This window comes from Schistocerca cancellata, chromosome 4, assembly GCF_023864275.1.
Source record: "Schistocerca cancellata isolate TAMUIC-IGC-003103 chromosome 4, iqSchCanc2.1, whole genome shotgun sequence".
NCBI classification, from domain to species: Eukaryota; Metazoa; Arthropoda; class Insecta; order Orthoptera; family Acrididae; genus Schistocerca; species Schistocerca cancellata.
In genome coordinates, this window is record NC_064629.1 from 893,054,849 (window position 1) to 893,072,543 (window position 17,695).

At 38.4% G+C, this 17,695-nt stretch overlaps 1 protein-coding gene across 4 annotated transcripts in view; it reads right to left on the minus strand.

Moving 5' to 3' along the window:
- Positions 1-235: 235 nt before the first annotated feature.
- LOC126185052 (WD repeat-containing protein 7) overlaps positions 236-17,695 on the minus strand; it is a 352,004-nt gene continuing 334,544 nt past the window's right edge. For all 4 annotated transcript variants that reach the window (XM_049927810.1, XM_049927808.1, XM_049927809.1 and 1 more), the window contains 2 exons: positions 14,617-14,721; positions 236-2,508 (listed from right to left, as the gene is read on the minus strand). In XM_049927810.1, coding sequence (XP_049783767.1) covers positions 2,326-2,508; positions 14,617-14,721 — 288 coding nt within the window. In that variant the 3' untranslated portion in view covers positions 236-2,325. The remainder of the gene's footprint in view (positions 2,509-14,616; positions 14,722-17,695) is intronic.

A 17,695-nucleotide genomic window follows, 5' to 3' on the forward strand; every position in this document is an offset into this window, starting at 1 on the left:
GATATCATCTCGCGGGCGGCTGCAGCAAGGTCAGATTGTGAGATGAGGATCCAGCCTTGTCCTTTTGAATAAATAATGGAAAATATCAACCCACATAATGTGTTAGTGTATGTAACAATTGGCGCTAAGTCTGCAGAATATGATCTAGAATTAGCTATTTTTGATGGTGAAAGATAAAAAAGAAAATTTGCAGAAAGTGACCTTCACATGGGACAAAAAAAGAAAGACTACAGACTTGAGGGATTTTTTTTTAATATTTTGGGATACATAAGGGCATAAACCCAATGAACATCTAAGTACATATTATTGTCAACAATTTGGTAACTCATTGCATCAACAACAAACTTTTTCACACAATCACACTGCAACATTTCTAACACCACCACTTACAAACAGTAAAAATATAACTTAACAAAAATCTGATGATGAAGTAATGGAACACAACTGGTCAAGAAATATTTTCACAACAATCACTTACGTGTACACACACACACACACACACACACACACACACACACACACACACACATTCATCAGTCAAGTGATATACACCTAAAACAAACCAGTAATTACCAGTTATTTGCAAATCCAATTATGTGCCATCAAAACCTTATTTTTTTCTTTTTTAGTACGTGCAAATATGTTGTAACAGACAGACAGTAATAAATACTCAAGAATAAAATTAGGAAAAATGACTTGCATGGGGAAATGACAAAATTATGTTGGAATATGCAAGTCTTATTTGCAAAACACTCGCCTGTAATGATTATCATAAGCTGTGCAAATGACAACTCTCTCAGTGGAACACAAGGCAACGATAATTTTAAATTAATATATAAATGTTAATACAATAGCTAGGTGAAAATTATAAAATATAGCTGACAATTTCCAGCACAACAAGCTGTCTTTTTCTGTGATGTTTAATAATATCTGTTAACCTACAACATAAAATAGTAATGGGGATTGCATGTGCCTGTGCGTCTCACAAAAACTGAACTAGGGATAGTTTGTATCCTCATTTTCTTTTTAAGTTACTTACAGTGAATTAACTATTATTAAAAAATTTCACTTTGAAATTAATGGGACTAATATTCAATTTGTGGAATGTACAGGGACACTTCTGAAATGCATACTTAAACACACATTCACCAATACCTTTATGCAACATGTTGATTTGAAAGCTGTGAATTATGAAACAACAGATTTATATTGTATGATATACTGATGGACAACAGCACCACATAACTTAAGTGCTATGCAATGCCTTAGAATTACTGTATAACAGTAAAATCAGTCATCGAATTAATGTATTGTAATCTCGGACCAGATGATAAAGAGATCTCATGTAGCACTTCTCAAAGTACATTATGCAGAATTAATTCTCAATTTGAATTATTTACATTGTTTTATCATTAATCTTCATAGTCATAAACTTTGTATCACCAAAGTACAATGAGTTTCAGGTACGAGTTCGAACACAAGAATTTCTTAACAGTAAGTTTCAAGCCTCACAGATCAAGACAAAACAATGTTGTCACATTATTAGCAAAGAATATTGGCCTTCCACATATTTGATCATGCTGAATCCTGGTCAACATGGCTGAAGCTCCAGAAGACAAACACATGAAAAACAAACTGATTATCAGTGTTGCTTTTTCTACTGGAAAAAAGCCAATCGTAGTATGATTATTACAAACAAAGCTGGAAAACAGAACATTGTACCATATGGTGTGTGTGTGTGTGTGTGTGTGTGTGTGTGTGTGTGTGTGTGTGTGAGAGAGAGAGAGAGAGAGAGAGAGAGAGAGAGAGAGAGAGAGAGAGGAGAGGAGAGGAGAGGAGAGGAGAGGAGAGGGAGAGAGAGAGAGAGAGAGAGAGAGAGTGGGAGAGGGAGAGGGAGAGAGGGTGAGATCACACAATCTGAGCTGAAAACCAATGTTTAAATGCATCTATTTACAAATGGAATTTAACAGCAGAACTTTGTACAACAATATATTACTTTATAACAATGAACTTATCACAGCATGTTGTGGGTGGAGTGAACATTATAACTCGGTTAATAAAGATTTTAAAGAATGGATTTGTGATCAATAATTTCAAATTGGCACAAATTTAAAAATCCATACAGGCTAGTGCAAGATCGAAGCTATAATTCAACATTCAATACACAAACTCGTGTTTGAAATATTTCATGCACAGTTTAGCTATTAAAAAGCCAAACAAAGCTTCCACTAATAATCTTCAGTCACAAACTCCATTCTAAAAGATCTTTTCATAAAGAACCCAATATTCTTTTCCATTCATAAAATATACTGAGTAAACAAATTTTTAGACATTGAATCTTGTTTCAGATCCATCTGCAAGCATCAGGGACACTGTGCGATTATTTATCCACACTAGTTTAGCTAATCGCATTGGGTTCAGGCGCGAAACATCTGGTATTGGTGCCGTCGAATATGATTTCACACATCGGGTCTGTGAATTTCCCAGTCCAAAAATGCCTGTTGAAGTCTGTAACAGAAAGCAAATGATATGTATTTAGTTTCTGAACATATCTTTCCATAAACAACTTTATAATGGACAAATATGTAACAGAAACATAACTCCTTGTACTGTTACGGTAGATATAAAGATGTGTGGAGCTAGTGCCAATCAAGGTAAAGCTATCACATGTAAGTATGATGAGAGATTACCAAATTAACAAAGAAGTTCATGTTACACAAATATGGATCAATTTGGAAGGGGATCCATTTGAGCTCATGGAGCATTTTCGTAATGCTCCCATACTGAATGAACCTATCAGTATAAAATGTTGTTGATATACTAATAAAATGATCAACATGTACTTAAAAAAGTTACCCATTTATCAAGGTCTCCCCCCCCCCCCCCCACCCCCTCACCCCAGCGATGAGGGTCCAATATAGCTGATTATAAGAGGATCATAGCCATAAACCCAATTTTTGTCACCAGTGACAACCTTTGAAAGAAAGTCTGAACCATCTTGAAGTAGTTGTTTAAGGTCCCTATATAATTGCAGGCTATGTTACTTGTGACTGTCTTGAAGCAGATGTGTCACAAACTTCGCCAATTCCTTCAAATGTACAATTCTTCTGACGGAATACATTCACCTGTAGCATTACATATCCCCATGGAGTTGCAGTGGTCTTGAATGACTTGTTTACAATATTGTAAAATCTGATCCATCATTTTCTGAAAATTTTCTGGTGTTACGCCAGCTAATGACTAACTTTAACTGTCATCATCAATAGTCAATGTTTGCCCATTTCTGAAATGCTTATACCAGTCATACATCTATGTCTGACCTGAAGTGTTATCTCCAAATCTTCAACATCTGGTGCCATTCCACAGTCGTCTTCCCCAAGTAAAAAACTGCAAGCTTAAGGAAACATGACAATAAAAATATTTTCATCAACAACTAACCAAAATACTCAGCAAACAGTCACTTGTCATACTGATTCATGGAAGGTATATGAGAAGATGCCTACTGGTATTTCAGTGTTGTTGTTGTCTTCAGTGTAAAGACTAGTTTACTGCAGCTCTCCATGCTTCTCTATCCTACACAAGCCTCTTCAACTCTGAATAACTACTACAACCTATATAATTTTTGAACCCACTTCTTTGTTCATCCTTTTTTCTTCCTCCATGATTTATACCCCCACCTCCTGCATCTCCCCGCCACCACTTCCCACCAGTACTAAACTGGAGATCCCTTGATGTTTCAGAATGTGTCTCCTACCAACTAATCCCTTACTTTTAATCAAGTTGTTCAACATATATCTTTTCTACCCAATTTTATTTGGTACTTCCTCATTAGTTACACCTACATTTTGTACCCTTTATACTTCAGTCATCAGTTTTCTGCTGCCCAAATAGCTAAACTCAAATACTACTTTGGTGTCTCATTTCCTAATCTAATTCCCTCAGTATTTCCTGATTTAATAGGACTACATGCCATTACCCTTGTTTTAGTTTTGCTAATGTTGATCTTATATTATTCTTTCAAGACACAGCCCATTCCATTCAACTGCTTTCCAGTGTCCTTTGTTGCCTCTGACAGAATTTCAATATCATCAGCAAACCCCAAAGTTTTTATTTCCTCTCCCTGAACTTTAATTCCTTTACCAAATTTTTCTTTTCTTTCCTTGACTGCTTGCTCAGTGTACATACTGACTAACATTGGAGATCAGCAGCAATCTCTGTCTCTCCCCCTTCTCAACCAGTACTTCCCTTTCATAACCCCTCCCCCCTCAACAGCCGTATGGTTTCTGTACAAGTTGTAAATAGACTTTTGCTCCCTGTTTTCTTGCCCTGCTACGTTCAGAGTTTCAAAGAGTGTATTCCAGTAAACATTGTCAAAAGCTTTCTTTAAGTCTACAAATCCTATAAATGTATGTTTGCATAGTATTTTGCAACCATGATCTTTTAAACTGATAGTTCAGTAATATTCACACAAATTACTGCCTGCTTTCTTTGGAATTGGAATTATTACATTCTTCTTGAAGACGGAGGGTCCCATACATTTTGCACACCAGATGGAATAGTTTTGTCATGGCCAGCTCTCCCAAGGATATCAGTAGTTTTGACAGAAAGCTGCTGATTTAGATCTTTTAGTGCTCTGTCAGATTCTCCTCCCAGTATGAAAGTATCAGCTCTCCTATTTCACCAAATATAGCTCCAGTGCTAATCAAGAAACACTGAACCATTGATCACAGTTCAAAATTTCTCTCATTTTTATCAAGCTGGCTTGAAGTTATGCATCCAGTGCATTATTAGTCTTTAATGTTTTTCTTCGCCTTCAAATTTTTAATACATTTTGCTCTCAACACAAGCACTACATCAGCACTGCAAAGCTGTGCAAGTGCCACTCATTCTCCACCACACAATTCAGCTAACTCAGCCAGCCAGCAGTTCTCTCTCTCGTTCCATGTGAGACAGCACTCACTGATTGTGACTCAATGGCGACATGGCCTGACTATGCAGCTAAGGAAACATGCCAGTTAGCTATGTCGTGACAACATGAATTATAGTTGTGAGTAAAGGAAGCATATAAAGCCTGCTCACACTCTGGGACTTCACATCCTACATGCAAGTGAGCACTGCTGGGTATGTGCCACGTTGCTTTACGTGCTGAACTTGTGACTGTGTCATTAGGCAAGGTAGTACTGGCCATCTTCATTAACTTCTGTCATCCTATGAACAATTTATTCACCCTCTCTTTCACACACCACAGTAGAGTGAAGATGATGTGCCCACAGCTGTCCAATGAGCATTGCACACATTAAAAAGTGTCAGGATGCTGATCTCGTATCTTCTGCAATAGACCTAACCTCCTGTGCTGCCACCACAAACTACCCTCCACCACTCTTCCCTTAATACGAAAAATCAGCCCTGTTCCTAGCTGAACACACCACACAAAAAAGCAAGTTAGGAACATTTTGGGTATAATAATGAAAACAAAATGAATGAAGATAACTACTTACCATATATTTGAGCTGTTAAGCTGTAAATGAGAACATAAGCAAGGGCTCGAGAATGGAAAACATGCAAGTACATATGTGTGTGCACCTGGTGCAACTCTTTCAATTGTATGCCAGCAAAAGAGAGAGAGTTATAACTTTGTAATAATTTTAACTGAGTTGTAATGTGATAGGAAGGCAATTGAAATTTCATACATCATCTCAAAATTAATATACCGAGTGTATTTGTTTGCTTAATATTTTTCAAGATGTAATACCAAGAGTGCCTCCAACACAAAAATAATTGTTCAGCTGTATTTATTTCTGGAGAAATATCATAAGCAATCTATTCTGAAGCCGACACACTTTATTATTATGCACCCTGCAGATCAAGAGGAGTAAGTTCACATTACTTTTTGCCCTCAAGCTTATATACAGCATCACTCGGTTCTGTCTCGTGTTTGATTTTCTGGCCATGTCTGTTTTAGATATAGGCAAGATAGTACTTGCTACTCTATAGATGTAGCAGTCAGGGCGAACAGGCTTAGATGGTGGGGTCATGTTACACGCATGGGAGAAGCAAGGTTACCCAAGAGACTCATGGGTTCAGCAGTAGAGGGTAGGAGGAGTCGGGGCAGACCAAGGAGAAGGTACCTCGATTCGGTTAAGAATGATTTTGAAGTAATAGGCTTGACATCAGAAGGGGCACCAATGTTAGCACTGAATAGGGGATCGTGGAGGAATTTTATAAGAGGGACTATGCTCCAGACTGAACACTGAAAGGCATAATCAGTCTTAAATGATGATGATGATGATGATGATGATGATGATGACTATTTTATGTTAACAGTGATGCAAAGCTTATGGACAGGTTTAATAATAAAGAGTTGGCCAATATGAACCTCATTTATGGTTTCATCAAACGTAAAAGAAGAGCGGCAAAATCTCGGTAGGCTGAGCCGTTCCCGCAGCAACAGCAACCACAGCACAGTAATGGTGTACTTCTGGGTGTTCAACTGAATTTTCAGTTCTATCTTATGCACAATATTTTGACAACCAACCCAGTCATCTTCCTTAGGTGCCTGACTTGCACTGTTATGTTTACCCGCAGTCTGATTGGAGTCCAGACAGTGATTACACATAATAGCACAATGACTGGGTCAGTAGTCTAACTTCTGTGTGAGAAAACTCGACTGAACACCCAGAAGCACACCATTAATCAATCACGCCGAGAAAACCTGAGCGATCACAAATCATAGTACTTTTTCAACTGTATAATGGTTGTTTCATTTACTCTGTGTTTTGAATTGTATGTTTTGTTTATTTTCACAGAAACAAGTGTAAATGGGTTAACATACTGAATAAATTGTAATTACATGGTTACTCTGAAAGACCACAAGAGACCACAGGTTCCTTGTTCCAAAATACTCTGAACATATTCCTGAACAACTTCTGAAATTTTGTTGGTGAAATTTAGGTTCACACTGAATAACGGGCTGCTTAATCTTCTACATCTTCCACCAGCATGGAAGGAGGAATCAATAAAGCACATGTTGTGGAGTGGCTAAGTAAGAAATGTAACACTTGTGTGTCCTTAACCATATCATTCCTGGTGAATTTTCAAATAACTGAGAGGTTAAGGCTAAGTTAAAGACAGACTGGAAAGTTTCTGTGGTTCAAATGCAATTCAATCAAACAATCTCTCAGTTTTCAGACATGCTCTTTACCACTAGTCCACCAAGCCCGACATCAGGCTGAGCTGAAGCTCAGATGAAATGGAAAATAGGTTTTAAGGCTGTGGAGGAATGAGATTTAATGTCTTAGTCCTGAATCTAGTACACCACCACCAACAAACTTGCAACAGGGTGGTGATTTAAGATCTTGGTTGGTTAAGATGCTCTACCTGGTCCATAAACAGGTCGATGCACAAGGGTGAGGATGATCAGTTTGCAGTGGTTCTTTTGATGTTAATTGCTCATTTTTTATTGGCTGTGTTTGTCTCTGTAGTTAGTCTTCTTGTTGTCATACATAGCTCTTACAACTGTCTCCTACATAAGCCATTCCATGCGTATTGTTACAGGTTTGTGCTGGCATCACAATAAGTCAATTCATGGAATGTGAAAAACATAAACAGTGAAATGGAGTTCTATTATTCTACACAGGAAATGGCAGATGCAGTACTTTGTTACGGGTTTGTGGCATTAATCAACTGGTACATGTCATGTGCACCAAAGAATATCCTCCTCTCTGTCGCATTCCATCTGAAAAAAAGGTTCAGCAGGTTGTTACAGTGACTTGCAGACATGGTACATTTGTGAGGATGAGGTCCACAATTAACAGTGAGCATTTTTTTTTACAGATGATGTAGGGTGCATACACAGTGGGACCATAAATTATTACAATAACCATGTTTGGGGATATGCAAATACACGAGTGCAAGCAAAGCACCAGGTTCACTTAGTATGAATATGTGGGAAGCAAATCTTGGGTGACAGACTCATAGAGCCATAAACATTACCAGACAAACTAACAGATGCTCTTCAATCAATCAGTTCTGTGAAGATTCACCAGGAATGACATGTGGCTCAAATTCAGTTCAGATTCGATGTTAAACTGTAGGTCCCCATTCCCCAGTAGGATTACTGGGGTATATTAGGTATACACACAAGATGCTGAAATGACATCCAATTTAAAGACTTGCACCAGGCCACTGAGCCACAAGGAAGAATTATTTCATCTATGTGGCAAATTACTCACAATTTGCACAAAGACAAAGAATGTTGTTTATGGATAGTGGGGTACCACCATTTTCTGTGCCTTGTACGACTACACCTATGACAATTGTTTAATCAGTGAGTGGTTGGTAGGGGTGGTCAGGTACCACAGCTGTACCATTCACCAGACCTTAATCTGTTAGATTTCTGGCTATGGATACATTTAAAGGCATTAGTGTATTCTACACCCATCAACAGTGCGCACATGATACAAAAGCATGTGTGCCTACAAATTTGAGGTCACACAGGGCTTCTGCAGTACTACCTATAGAGAAAGGCTTACAAGTAGAGGTGATAGACAGTGAGTCAAAATTTTCAACCAAACTCACTGAAGTTCACTAGAAGAGTGGTGGATTATCAGCTGTGGCATATTTTGAGACTGCTGATGGCTTTTCTTTCCTCCATTAAGAGGTTTGTGTCATGAGAAAAGTGAGGCAAGGTTGAGAGTGAGGAATTCTTGGATGGTTAACATGGGTGAGTTGAAGCAGGTGGGGGGAGGGTGAGGTTACAGCTGGACCAAGGTACGAACTAGGAGAGACTTAACGTGAGCTTCGGGTCGGTTTTCACCAGATGAATCGATAGTGAATAATTCATTCAATTGCAAGTGATGAATGAAGGAAGGCTCTGACTATATTTAATTGTTAGCTGCGATTAAGTACTACGAATATTATCCCTATTTTCCTTACCATATTTTCTTAAGTATTTTTCTATTTTTTTCTATTGCCCAGACAGCCCACAAAATATCTTGGTGCTGCTCCAACCATCAAAGGTACTGATCATGTAATGTTCCACTTACACTCATTTGTGCAGTCTTTTGCATGCACTTGATAATCCATTATCAGTCCACCTGAAACAATCATGGTTGAATTGTGGCCAAGGGCAAAGATGACCACCTAACAGCTGAGAATGAATCTGAGAACAACAATCAACTTTGGCAAAAGGATCTTCCTCCAACACCAGTTTCTCTCAGTTTTGTAGGTAGGAACTGTCCTTGCAACACAGTGTTAGCCCCTGTAATTCCATTACCTTCATCTCGGGACACAGTGATATGTTATATTGTAACTCAGACTGATGAAAACCATACATTAAACTAGCATGGTTCAATTGCCCATCCCCACACAACAGATTGGAAAGAGATGTGAATAGCTGATATTCCTTAAGTAATTCTTCTGCATTGTTCTCTTCCTGTGTCCTAAAGCGTCATCAGAAGCTAAGCGAACAAAGTTCGACTTCAAACATGATGTCTGTTTAACAGGATGCTTTCGACACCAATTCAGAGAAAAACTCATCCTTCATGGTGCCAACCACACAAGCAATGGAGACACAAATGACATTACATAGCACTCACTCAATTCTCGAACGCTAATCTACAAAAATTGATACACCACAATTTAGCATCGCTCTGACAACCTGGACCATCTCTTACAGCGAAATATTGATTTTGCAGTTGTAGGTTACAGTGTAGACACCATTAGTTATGACTCAAGAAACATTCTAGTGTCTGTGGGTAATTCATGAAATATCAGTTGATAGTAGCTTGACATAATCAGCAGGGTGTGACAGCTTGCATTGGCTTTCAAATTCAATGGACCTTCTCCCAACAAAACACTTGTGGGACCAAATGTGTCAATTTATATTTCAGTGGCCAGAATCTGCAGATAATCTACATACACAGTAGTGGGAGTAATGGAAGTATATCCTGGGAGCCTACATATTGTAACTATATGAAAATAATGAACATAAATTTTGGTGGCCTAGTGGATGGAGGGGGAGTAACAAGAAACAAGAAGTAGAGAATGAGCTGTGATAAGCAACTTCTCACCTTCTGAAGTATTCCAGCTGCTGAAGAGGTGAAAGCATTCTTCACATGGGACTCAGGCCTTTAACAAGTGGAGAAAATCCCAAAGAAAATTGTGGATACATCAAAGGATTTAGTGGTATAATACTTGGAGAGGAATGCCACGTAAGCAGCACCAGGTACATGATACTTCTTTACGTTGATTAACTATGGCTGCATGCATTTAACTTTTAGGAAATACACAAGAAAATGATAATTACTGCTCCTGACGTGATATAAACACTGCTCTTCTTTCTCAGTGTTTAATAAAACAGGCATTCCCTCCTCATCAACAAGAATCTTGATTCTGGGGTTTACACACAAAAATGGATCACAACAGGTATATTTCACATTATACTATCACAAACTTGGCAAATTATGTATCAATGATTGCTTTCACTGCCCAAGTGAATAAAACTTGAGGAATGGGGATGGTCCACAACAATGTGCTACAGTATATTGCAAGCTGATCATATACAATGGAATTCACACAAAAACTTGGTGGTCATCAACAGATTATTTGAAATAAAAGGAATAACATGTAGGTAATCTTTTACCATGAACAATAGGCTCACAGTCTTTGAACAGAGCTTGGTCTACACATAGTACGCCAGTGAGAGAAAAGATCATAATTAAATGAATATTCACTAAACCCTGATGAAACAATCAACCCGTGAACTAGATTGGCAGCATATTTGCCAGGTACATACACAGATATTATATTACTGGTATAGTAGTCAACAGACTCCATGAAAGAGGTTTTCTTGGGACACTGATCTAGTATAGGAGACTACCTTTGTCGTATAATTAATCAGCCTTTGTTGGTGAAGTGCCAGGAGACTAGTAAGTCACACATTTAGCTTTCCATCTGAGTCTACATTTAATTCGTAAATTCTTTGTGCATTTTTGTGTGCTTGTGAAGTTTAATTCTAAAATTTATTGCATATTTTTGTATTTGAGAGGTAGAGTATTGCATTTTAGTAATGGTAATGTGTACATTTGCACATTCTGTAGTGCAGTAGTCATGCATTTGTTTATTTTGAATGGTCAGAAACTGCTGGCCACAGCTCAGCCAGCTGGTAGCCTCCATTGGTGAAGCACTAGGAGATTATCTAGTCACGTATTTAGCTTTTTTGTTTGGCTTCATATTTTAATTCTCAAGCTGGTAGTTATAGGATGGATAGTGAAAGTGTGCGAATGCAAAAGCAGCTGGCCTCAGTTTGTGAACAGCTGAAGAGCCACTGTCAGATGTCTGCAGGTTGGCATGTCACATGGAGCACCTAGGTGTCACTTGTTTCACCCATAGGCTCTGCTGTCAAGGCACCTTCCAGTGTACCCGATGCAGAGCATCTGTGCACACTGCAGGGACAGTGGCAATTGTTGCATGGTCTCATCACTCAAAGCGGAGAGTCAATTGGAGGCTGGCCATTTGGCCTCACCCATTCACTCTGTAAATAGGCTGATAGCTGCTCCTTCAGCAGGCTCTGAGTAGACACACAGGGGGGGGGGGGGGGGGGGGGGGGGGGGAGAATAGTGCCCAGGGTCAGAAGGAATTCCAATGTGCACTCGGTGAACCTCATCCAAGATGTAGAGGAGGTCCTATCCGTTCCTATCAAGAGTGCAGGGTGCAGCAGTCAGCAAGTTGTTGCTTGTGTAGGAACCAATGACACCTGACACTTGGGTTCTGAGGCTATGGGAGGCTGACAGATGTGGTGATGACTGTTGACCTCACCTGTATGGTTCAAGCGAAGTTCACAACTTGCAGCATTGTATTTGTTTTGGAACTAAGAGGGGCTGTCAATGAGAGGCTCCGTCGATTATGTGATGGTCAGGGCTGTAGATTTCTGGACCTGTATTATAGGGTGGAGTGTGGTAGGATTCCCTTTGATAGATCAAGGGTGCACTACACAAAGGAAGCATCGCTCATGTGAAACTCAGCCTGCCCTTTTCTCACATGATATCCTACAAACCATGGATGAAGCACAAAACGTAGATTCCACATCCCTAGATTTCCGGAACGCATTTGACATGGTGCTCCACTGCAGTGTGCTGATGAAGGTCCCAGCATACAGGTTAGATTCTCAGATATGTGAGTGGCTCAGAGATTTTTTAAAGTAATAGAACCCATTTTGTTGTCCTTGATGACACTGTGGTGTATGAGAAGATGTTGTCATTGAGTGACTCTAAGAGTATATAAGATGACTTAAGACAGAATTTCTAGTTGGTGTGATAAATGGTAGATTGCTCTAAATGTAGAAAAATGTAACTGAATGTTGATGAGTAGGAAAAACAATCCTGTGACATTTGAACACAGCATTAATAGAGAGATGCTTCACACAGTCACACCAATTAAATATCTTGGTGTAGCACTGCAAGGCAATATGAAGTGGTATAATGTCATCAGCTTTGTAGTAGGGAAGGCGAATGTTTGACCTCATTTTATTGGAAGAATTTTTGAAAAATGTAGCTTATCCATAAGGGAGACAGAATGCTAATGTGACCCATTATTGAGTACTGTTCGAGTGTTTGGAATCCCCATGCGTCAGATTAAAGGAAGACATTGAAACAATTGGATCTGTTACCTGTAGGTTAGATCAGCAAGCAAGTATTATGGAGATGATTCATGAACTCAAATGCAAAACACGACTCCAGAATGATTCTACTGCCACCAACACACAATTCGCGTAAGTATGAAGAAGACAAGATGCAGGAAATTAGAGCTCATATAGAGGTTTTAAGATAGTCATTTTTCCTTTCTTCTATTTGTGAGTGTAACAGGAAAGGAAATGACTTGCCATTGTTCACGGTACCCTCCTCCATGGACCGCATCGACAATTGTGGAGTTTGTTTGTAGGTGTCTACGAAGAATCAGAGTTAGTTGTGCTCACATTCCATGGATGATTTGCATGATTAATTGTAATGATGGCAGTTTGGATTTCAAAATAGTTGCTCAGAGAGCCATTCACACGTTCACTCACCAAATTTCACAAGCATTAAGAAACAAAATAGCATTAGTTGGTATTTTCTCTGACCTAAGGCATTTGAACGTGTGAATCACAATATTCTCTGAGGTAAATTAAAGTTTTATGCAGCTGATGGTTTGGCGGATACTGTCACATCTAACTAAAAGAATGCAGAAAGTTGTCCTTAGTAATTCAACCAACGTTATCGGATTTGGGGGGGGGGGGGGGGGGGAGGGATTCCTCTCACTGGGGAGAAATCACAGATGTGGTTCCTCAAGACTCAACCTTGGGTCCGCTGTTGTTCCTCATACATGTAAATGATCTTCCATCTAATATACAACAAGCAGAAGTAATTATTTTTGTGAATGACGCTAGTATTGTAATCAATCCAAGCATAAATGCAGCAACAGATAAAATGGTAAACAATGTTCTTAAAGTATCAATGACTTATTTTCTGCTAATGATCTCCCATTCAATTCCAAAAAGATGCAACATGTCCAGTTCTGTACACCTCCAAGTACTATACCAATGATAAGTGTAACACATCATGAGGAAACAACAGAGTGGAAACTTCAAAAATTTCAGCTGGCAATACTGATGAGAATTTAAACAGGAAAGAATACATTTTGAAACTTCTAGAACAACTTAGTTCAGCCACATGTGCACTTTGAATCATGGCAAATACCGGGGAGATAAAAATCAGTAAGTTGACGTATTTCGCACATTTTCATTCAATACTGTCATACGGAATAATGTTCCGAGTTAACTCATATAAAAATAAAAGTCTTCACTGTCCCAATGAAGTTTGTTGTAAATAACCAGCTGCAGTTCAAAAGGAACAATACTGTACATAATTATAATACCAGAAGTAAAAAAGACATTTATTACTGCACATTAAGGCTGTCTCTAGCACAAAAAGGAGTGCACAATACTGCAACCAAAATTTTTGATCACTTGCCCAGTGATACAAAATGTCTGACAGACAGAAAAGTGAAACCTGAAAAGAAATTGAAAAAGTTTCTCCTCGACGTCTTGTCCTACTCCATAGAAGAATTTCTATTATTCTAATTTGTAAAATGTGCTGGGTAGGAATAACTAACTCATCTCTATTTATAAGAAAAAAATCAACTTGTAGCCATATTCACAAATTAATTTGTTGTTTGAAAGTAAAACAAACATAGCTTTCAATAATATGAAACTTAACACCAATAGTGTAGGCACAGTTCACAGTGCGACCATGTAAATATAATTTGGGAAATACACAGACTGTTGGAAGGTGTTTATTTTAATGAAGATACTGTCAATGAAATTGAACCAAAACAAAGACTGGTTCCCCTTGGTCAGTGTACAAAGTAGCTGTCACAGTCTTCATGGCTCTATCTTGCATCAGTTCTTATGTTTCAGCTTCAAACGCAAAATAACTGATTATGTGAATGAAAATGATTTAAGTGAAAAACTGAAGTCTTGGGGGTTTCATTGGAAATGTTATCTGATGACATGAATAAATCATTACTTCCGTTCCTTACTAAAGTTACAACTAAACTAATGTAATCAACTGTGCAATATACCTGCCAAAATGAAAGCCTGTTCTCACTGCAACTGTAGGTGGCTAAGTATTTTCCATCTGGTGAGAATGTGTTGGCAGTAACTGCTGCTCCATGAGCTGGAATCATCTGTGAAATAAAGAATATTCAGGTAATAAAAGAATGCAGCAAAAGTAAGTAATTTTAATCTCTGTGAGTTTCAACTGAAACAGTTTTAATAAGAGTACAATAGGTGGAAATTCTTGCAACGTTTTGGTTGTATGGATAGAATGATTTACAGATGAATTACAGGATACAATGAGGCATCTTTCTACCCTCTTCGCTCTCCTTGTCATTTTTTATTTATTTTAGGCACTAGAAAATAGATACAGTGACCAATGTGCTAGCGTAATTAGAACACACATTGAAAATTATATTACAACTTTGTTTCCTACTTATACTTGAGAGTCATCTTCTACTGATAAAAAAGGGTGACTTTTATGGAATTTCTGGAAGTGAGACAATTACATACACTATTTGCTGTCAAGTCTGGATTCCTTTTGTTGTACACTCCAAAAACACCAGATATACAACTAAGTTAACTTTTTATTTATTGATTTGTTTACCCTGGTAAGATTAGCACCATCAGGCCATCTCTTACATTTAACTCTGGCAACCAACTGCATGTAGACCACTTCCTGGTATTACAGTGCCCCATGTTCACAGAAGCCATTCCACTAAGTTCAGATATACTGGACGTAACAAATGTTTTCATTACTGCAGCAATGTTACTGGTTTTTGGGTTTACTGATATGGCATGCAACAAATGACCTATTTTATCCAGAAAAATGTCATAGGAATTTCAGGGCAACACTTGAACATGCCAGTCCAACAAATCAACCTTCTATTCACTGAATCATTATGCCAAAAGCTTTGTTTTATGGGTGGAAGCAAGCTCATAAACTTATTTGTTTATTTGTTAAGACACCTCAGTTTCTCATGTCGTATAGTAGGAAGGAAAAGTTATCATGCAAACGGAGAGAACACCATGTCACGCAGGTACATTCATTGTTTTCAAAATAGTATTCATATCTGACAATGATCTGGCTGTTCGCTTGAAAACTTTTTCTTCATAATTTATTTATTTATTCTGCAATAATTACAGCCTACATTCTTGATAACTAAAGAGGCCCTACAATCCCACACATCTGTACTGAACCACTACTTTTATAATAATTTTTACTACTGGTTACACATTATTTTTTAAAAAGAAGGAATTTTTTCTACTACATTAAAATACTACTGGTACATTACCCGACTGTAAATACAACTGCCATTAAAACTTCTACTAATAGACATTTTGTATCACTGGGCAAGTGATCAAAAATTTTGGTTGCAGCATTGTGCACTCCTTTTTGTGCTAGAGACAGCCTTAATGTGCAGTAAGCCTCGGACACATGAAAGCATTTCAGCAGCAATTCCAACACATTAATTGATACAGTGGTTCACTGAACCGCAGAAACCACATTTCAGAAATCACTCACTCAAATGCGACAGGCAGTCTTCTGGACTATTTCCTTTGTCAGTGATTATCATTAACCATTTTGTATTCCGTATGATATGCAGTGTCGGATCTGCGCTTAGTTTTTGGTACATTGTTGGATCTAAGAGGCCCTGGGTCTACTCTCATTATCTTCGGTCTTCATTACGATGGTGGCATTTCCCTTTTTGGCAGGCAGTACCAATATACTTTTGTCAGCTTTAAGGTTCTGAATAGCTTGTACCTCTTCTTTCTTCACTTTGCAAACTGGTGGTTTTGCTCTGCACAGTATCCTGGCTGTTTTAGTGCATATTTCCTCTGCTCTTTCACAAGGAAGGGTCCAAATGGCTGCTTCGGTATTAGCAATAATGTCCTCCATAGGTATAGTTCTCAGGGTGATAGTGCTATCATCTAATTGTTAAAAAATTAGAGTCTTAAATCCCCCCCCCCCCCCCCCCCCCCAATTCCCCAAGTTGAGGAGGAAATTATATGTTTTTATGATGTTGTTATACCAGTGTTGGAAACATACCAGTCAATTTTCCACAGTTTCAAAATGAGATAAAATTTTTTCTCCATATTAGCCTCAGTTCCAAGAACTGTACAATTGCATTTGATTATCTTTCTCTAGCCCAAAGGGTGTTTCATTTCCCACTTTTTAGGTTCCCAGAATAACTAACAATGCATCAGTATTGTGGACAAGAAGCCTGTCAACCTGAGTAGAACACATCTACAGGCTTATACATTCAAAATACACCGCACAACAGTAACCAATATACTTCCTTGCAGATAAAAACTGTGTGACTTGAACCTCAAACCTTGTCTTCAATAGGAAATGCTCTTAGATGCCCTCACAGCTTCACTTCTGTCATCATGAAAAGGTTGTGGGTGTCTGAATAGCTCAGCCCTCAGTAAGAGCATTCTCCACTAAAGGCAAGATTCCCAGCTTGTGTTTCAGTCTGACACACAGTTTTGAACAGCCAGAAAATTCCAAAACAGCACACAGTCTGTTACAGAGTGAAACGTTCATACTGGGCATTAAATATAGACTGTCGGTTTAGCCAACAGCTTTTAGGAGAGTTGAAACTGTCCCATTGTAATTTTAATAATTTGATGCACTGCCTTTCCCTTTTTCTGCTTGCTTATCCTATATCCCAATGGAAGTTACAGAATTCCTATACGAACACACATAGATATCTCATTACTATACTTGATGTAATCATCACATCAGCAACTTATAACAGGATGTCTTGACAACTTGCCAACTGACAAAGGGTACAACATTTTTTGTGATGCTAACGTTAGCTTAACGCTTTGACAACGAATTTGGAGTAGTTCCACAAACTTAAAGGGTGCAATCTAAGCACTACAATTGTCTTTGACAATTCTTCTTGAGTCGCACCTTACAGAGAACAGCTTAATAGCACTGCTCCGCTAATGTTATCACTCTCCTGTAAATTTTATAGTATGGGCTCCATGCTACACCTCAAACTCTGGTTTGACACTGGGTATCTTCCATAGCAATAGTGCCTTGGGCAGTAGTACAGCACCTCTGAACACTCCAACTTGGTCAGTTGAAAAATACCA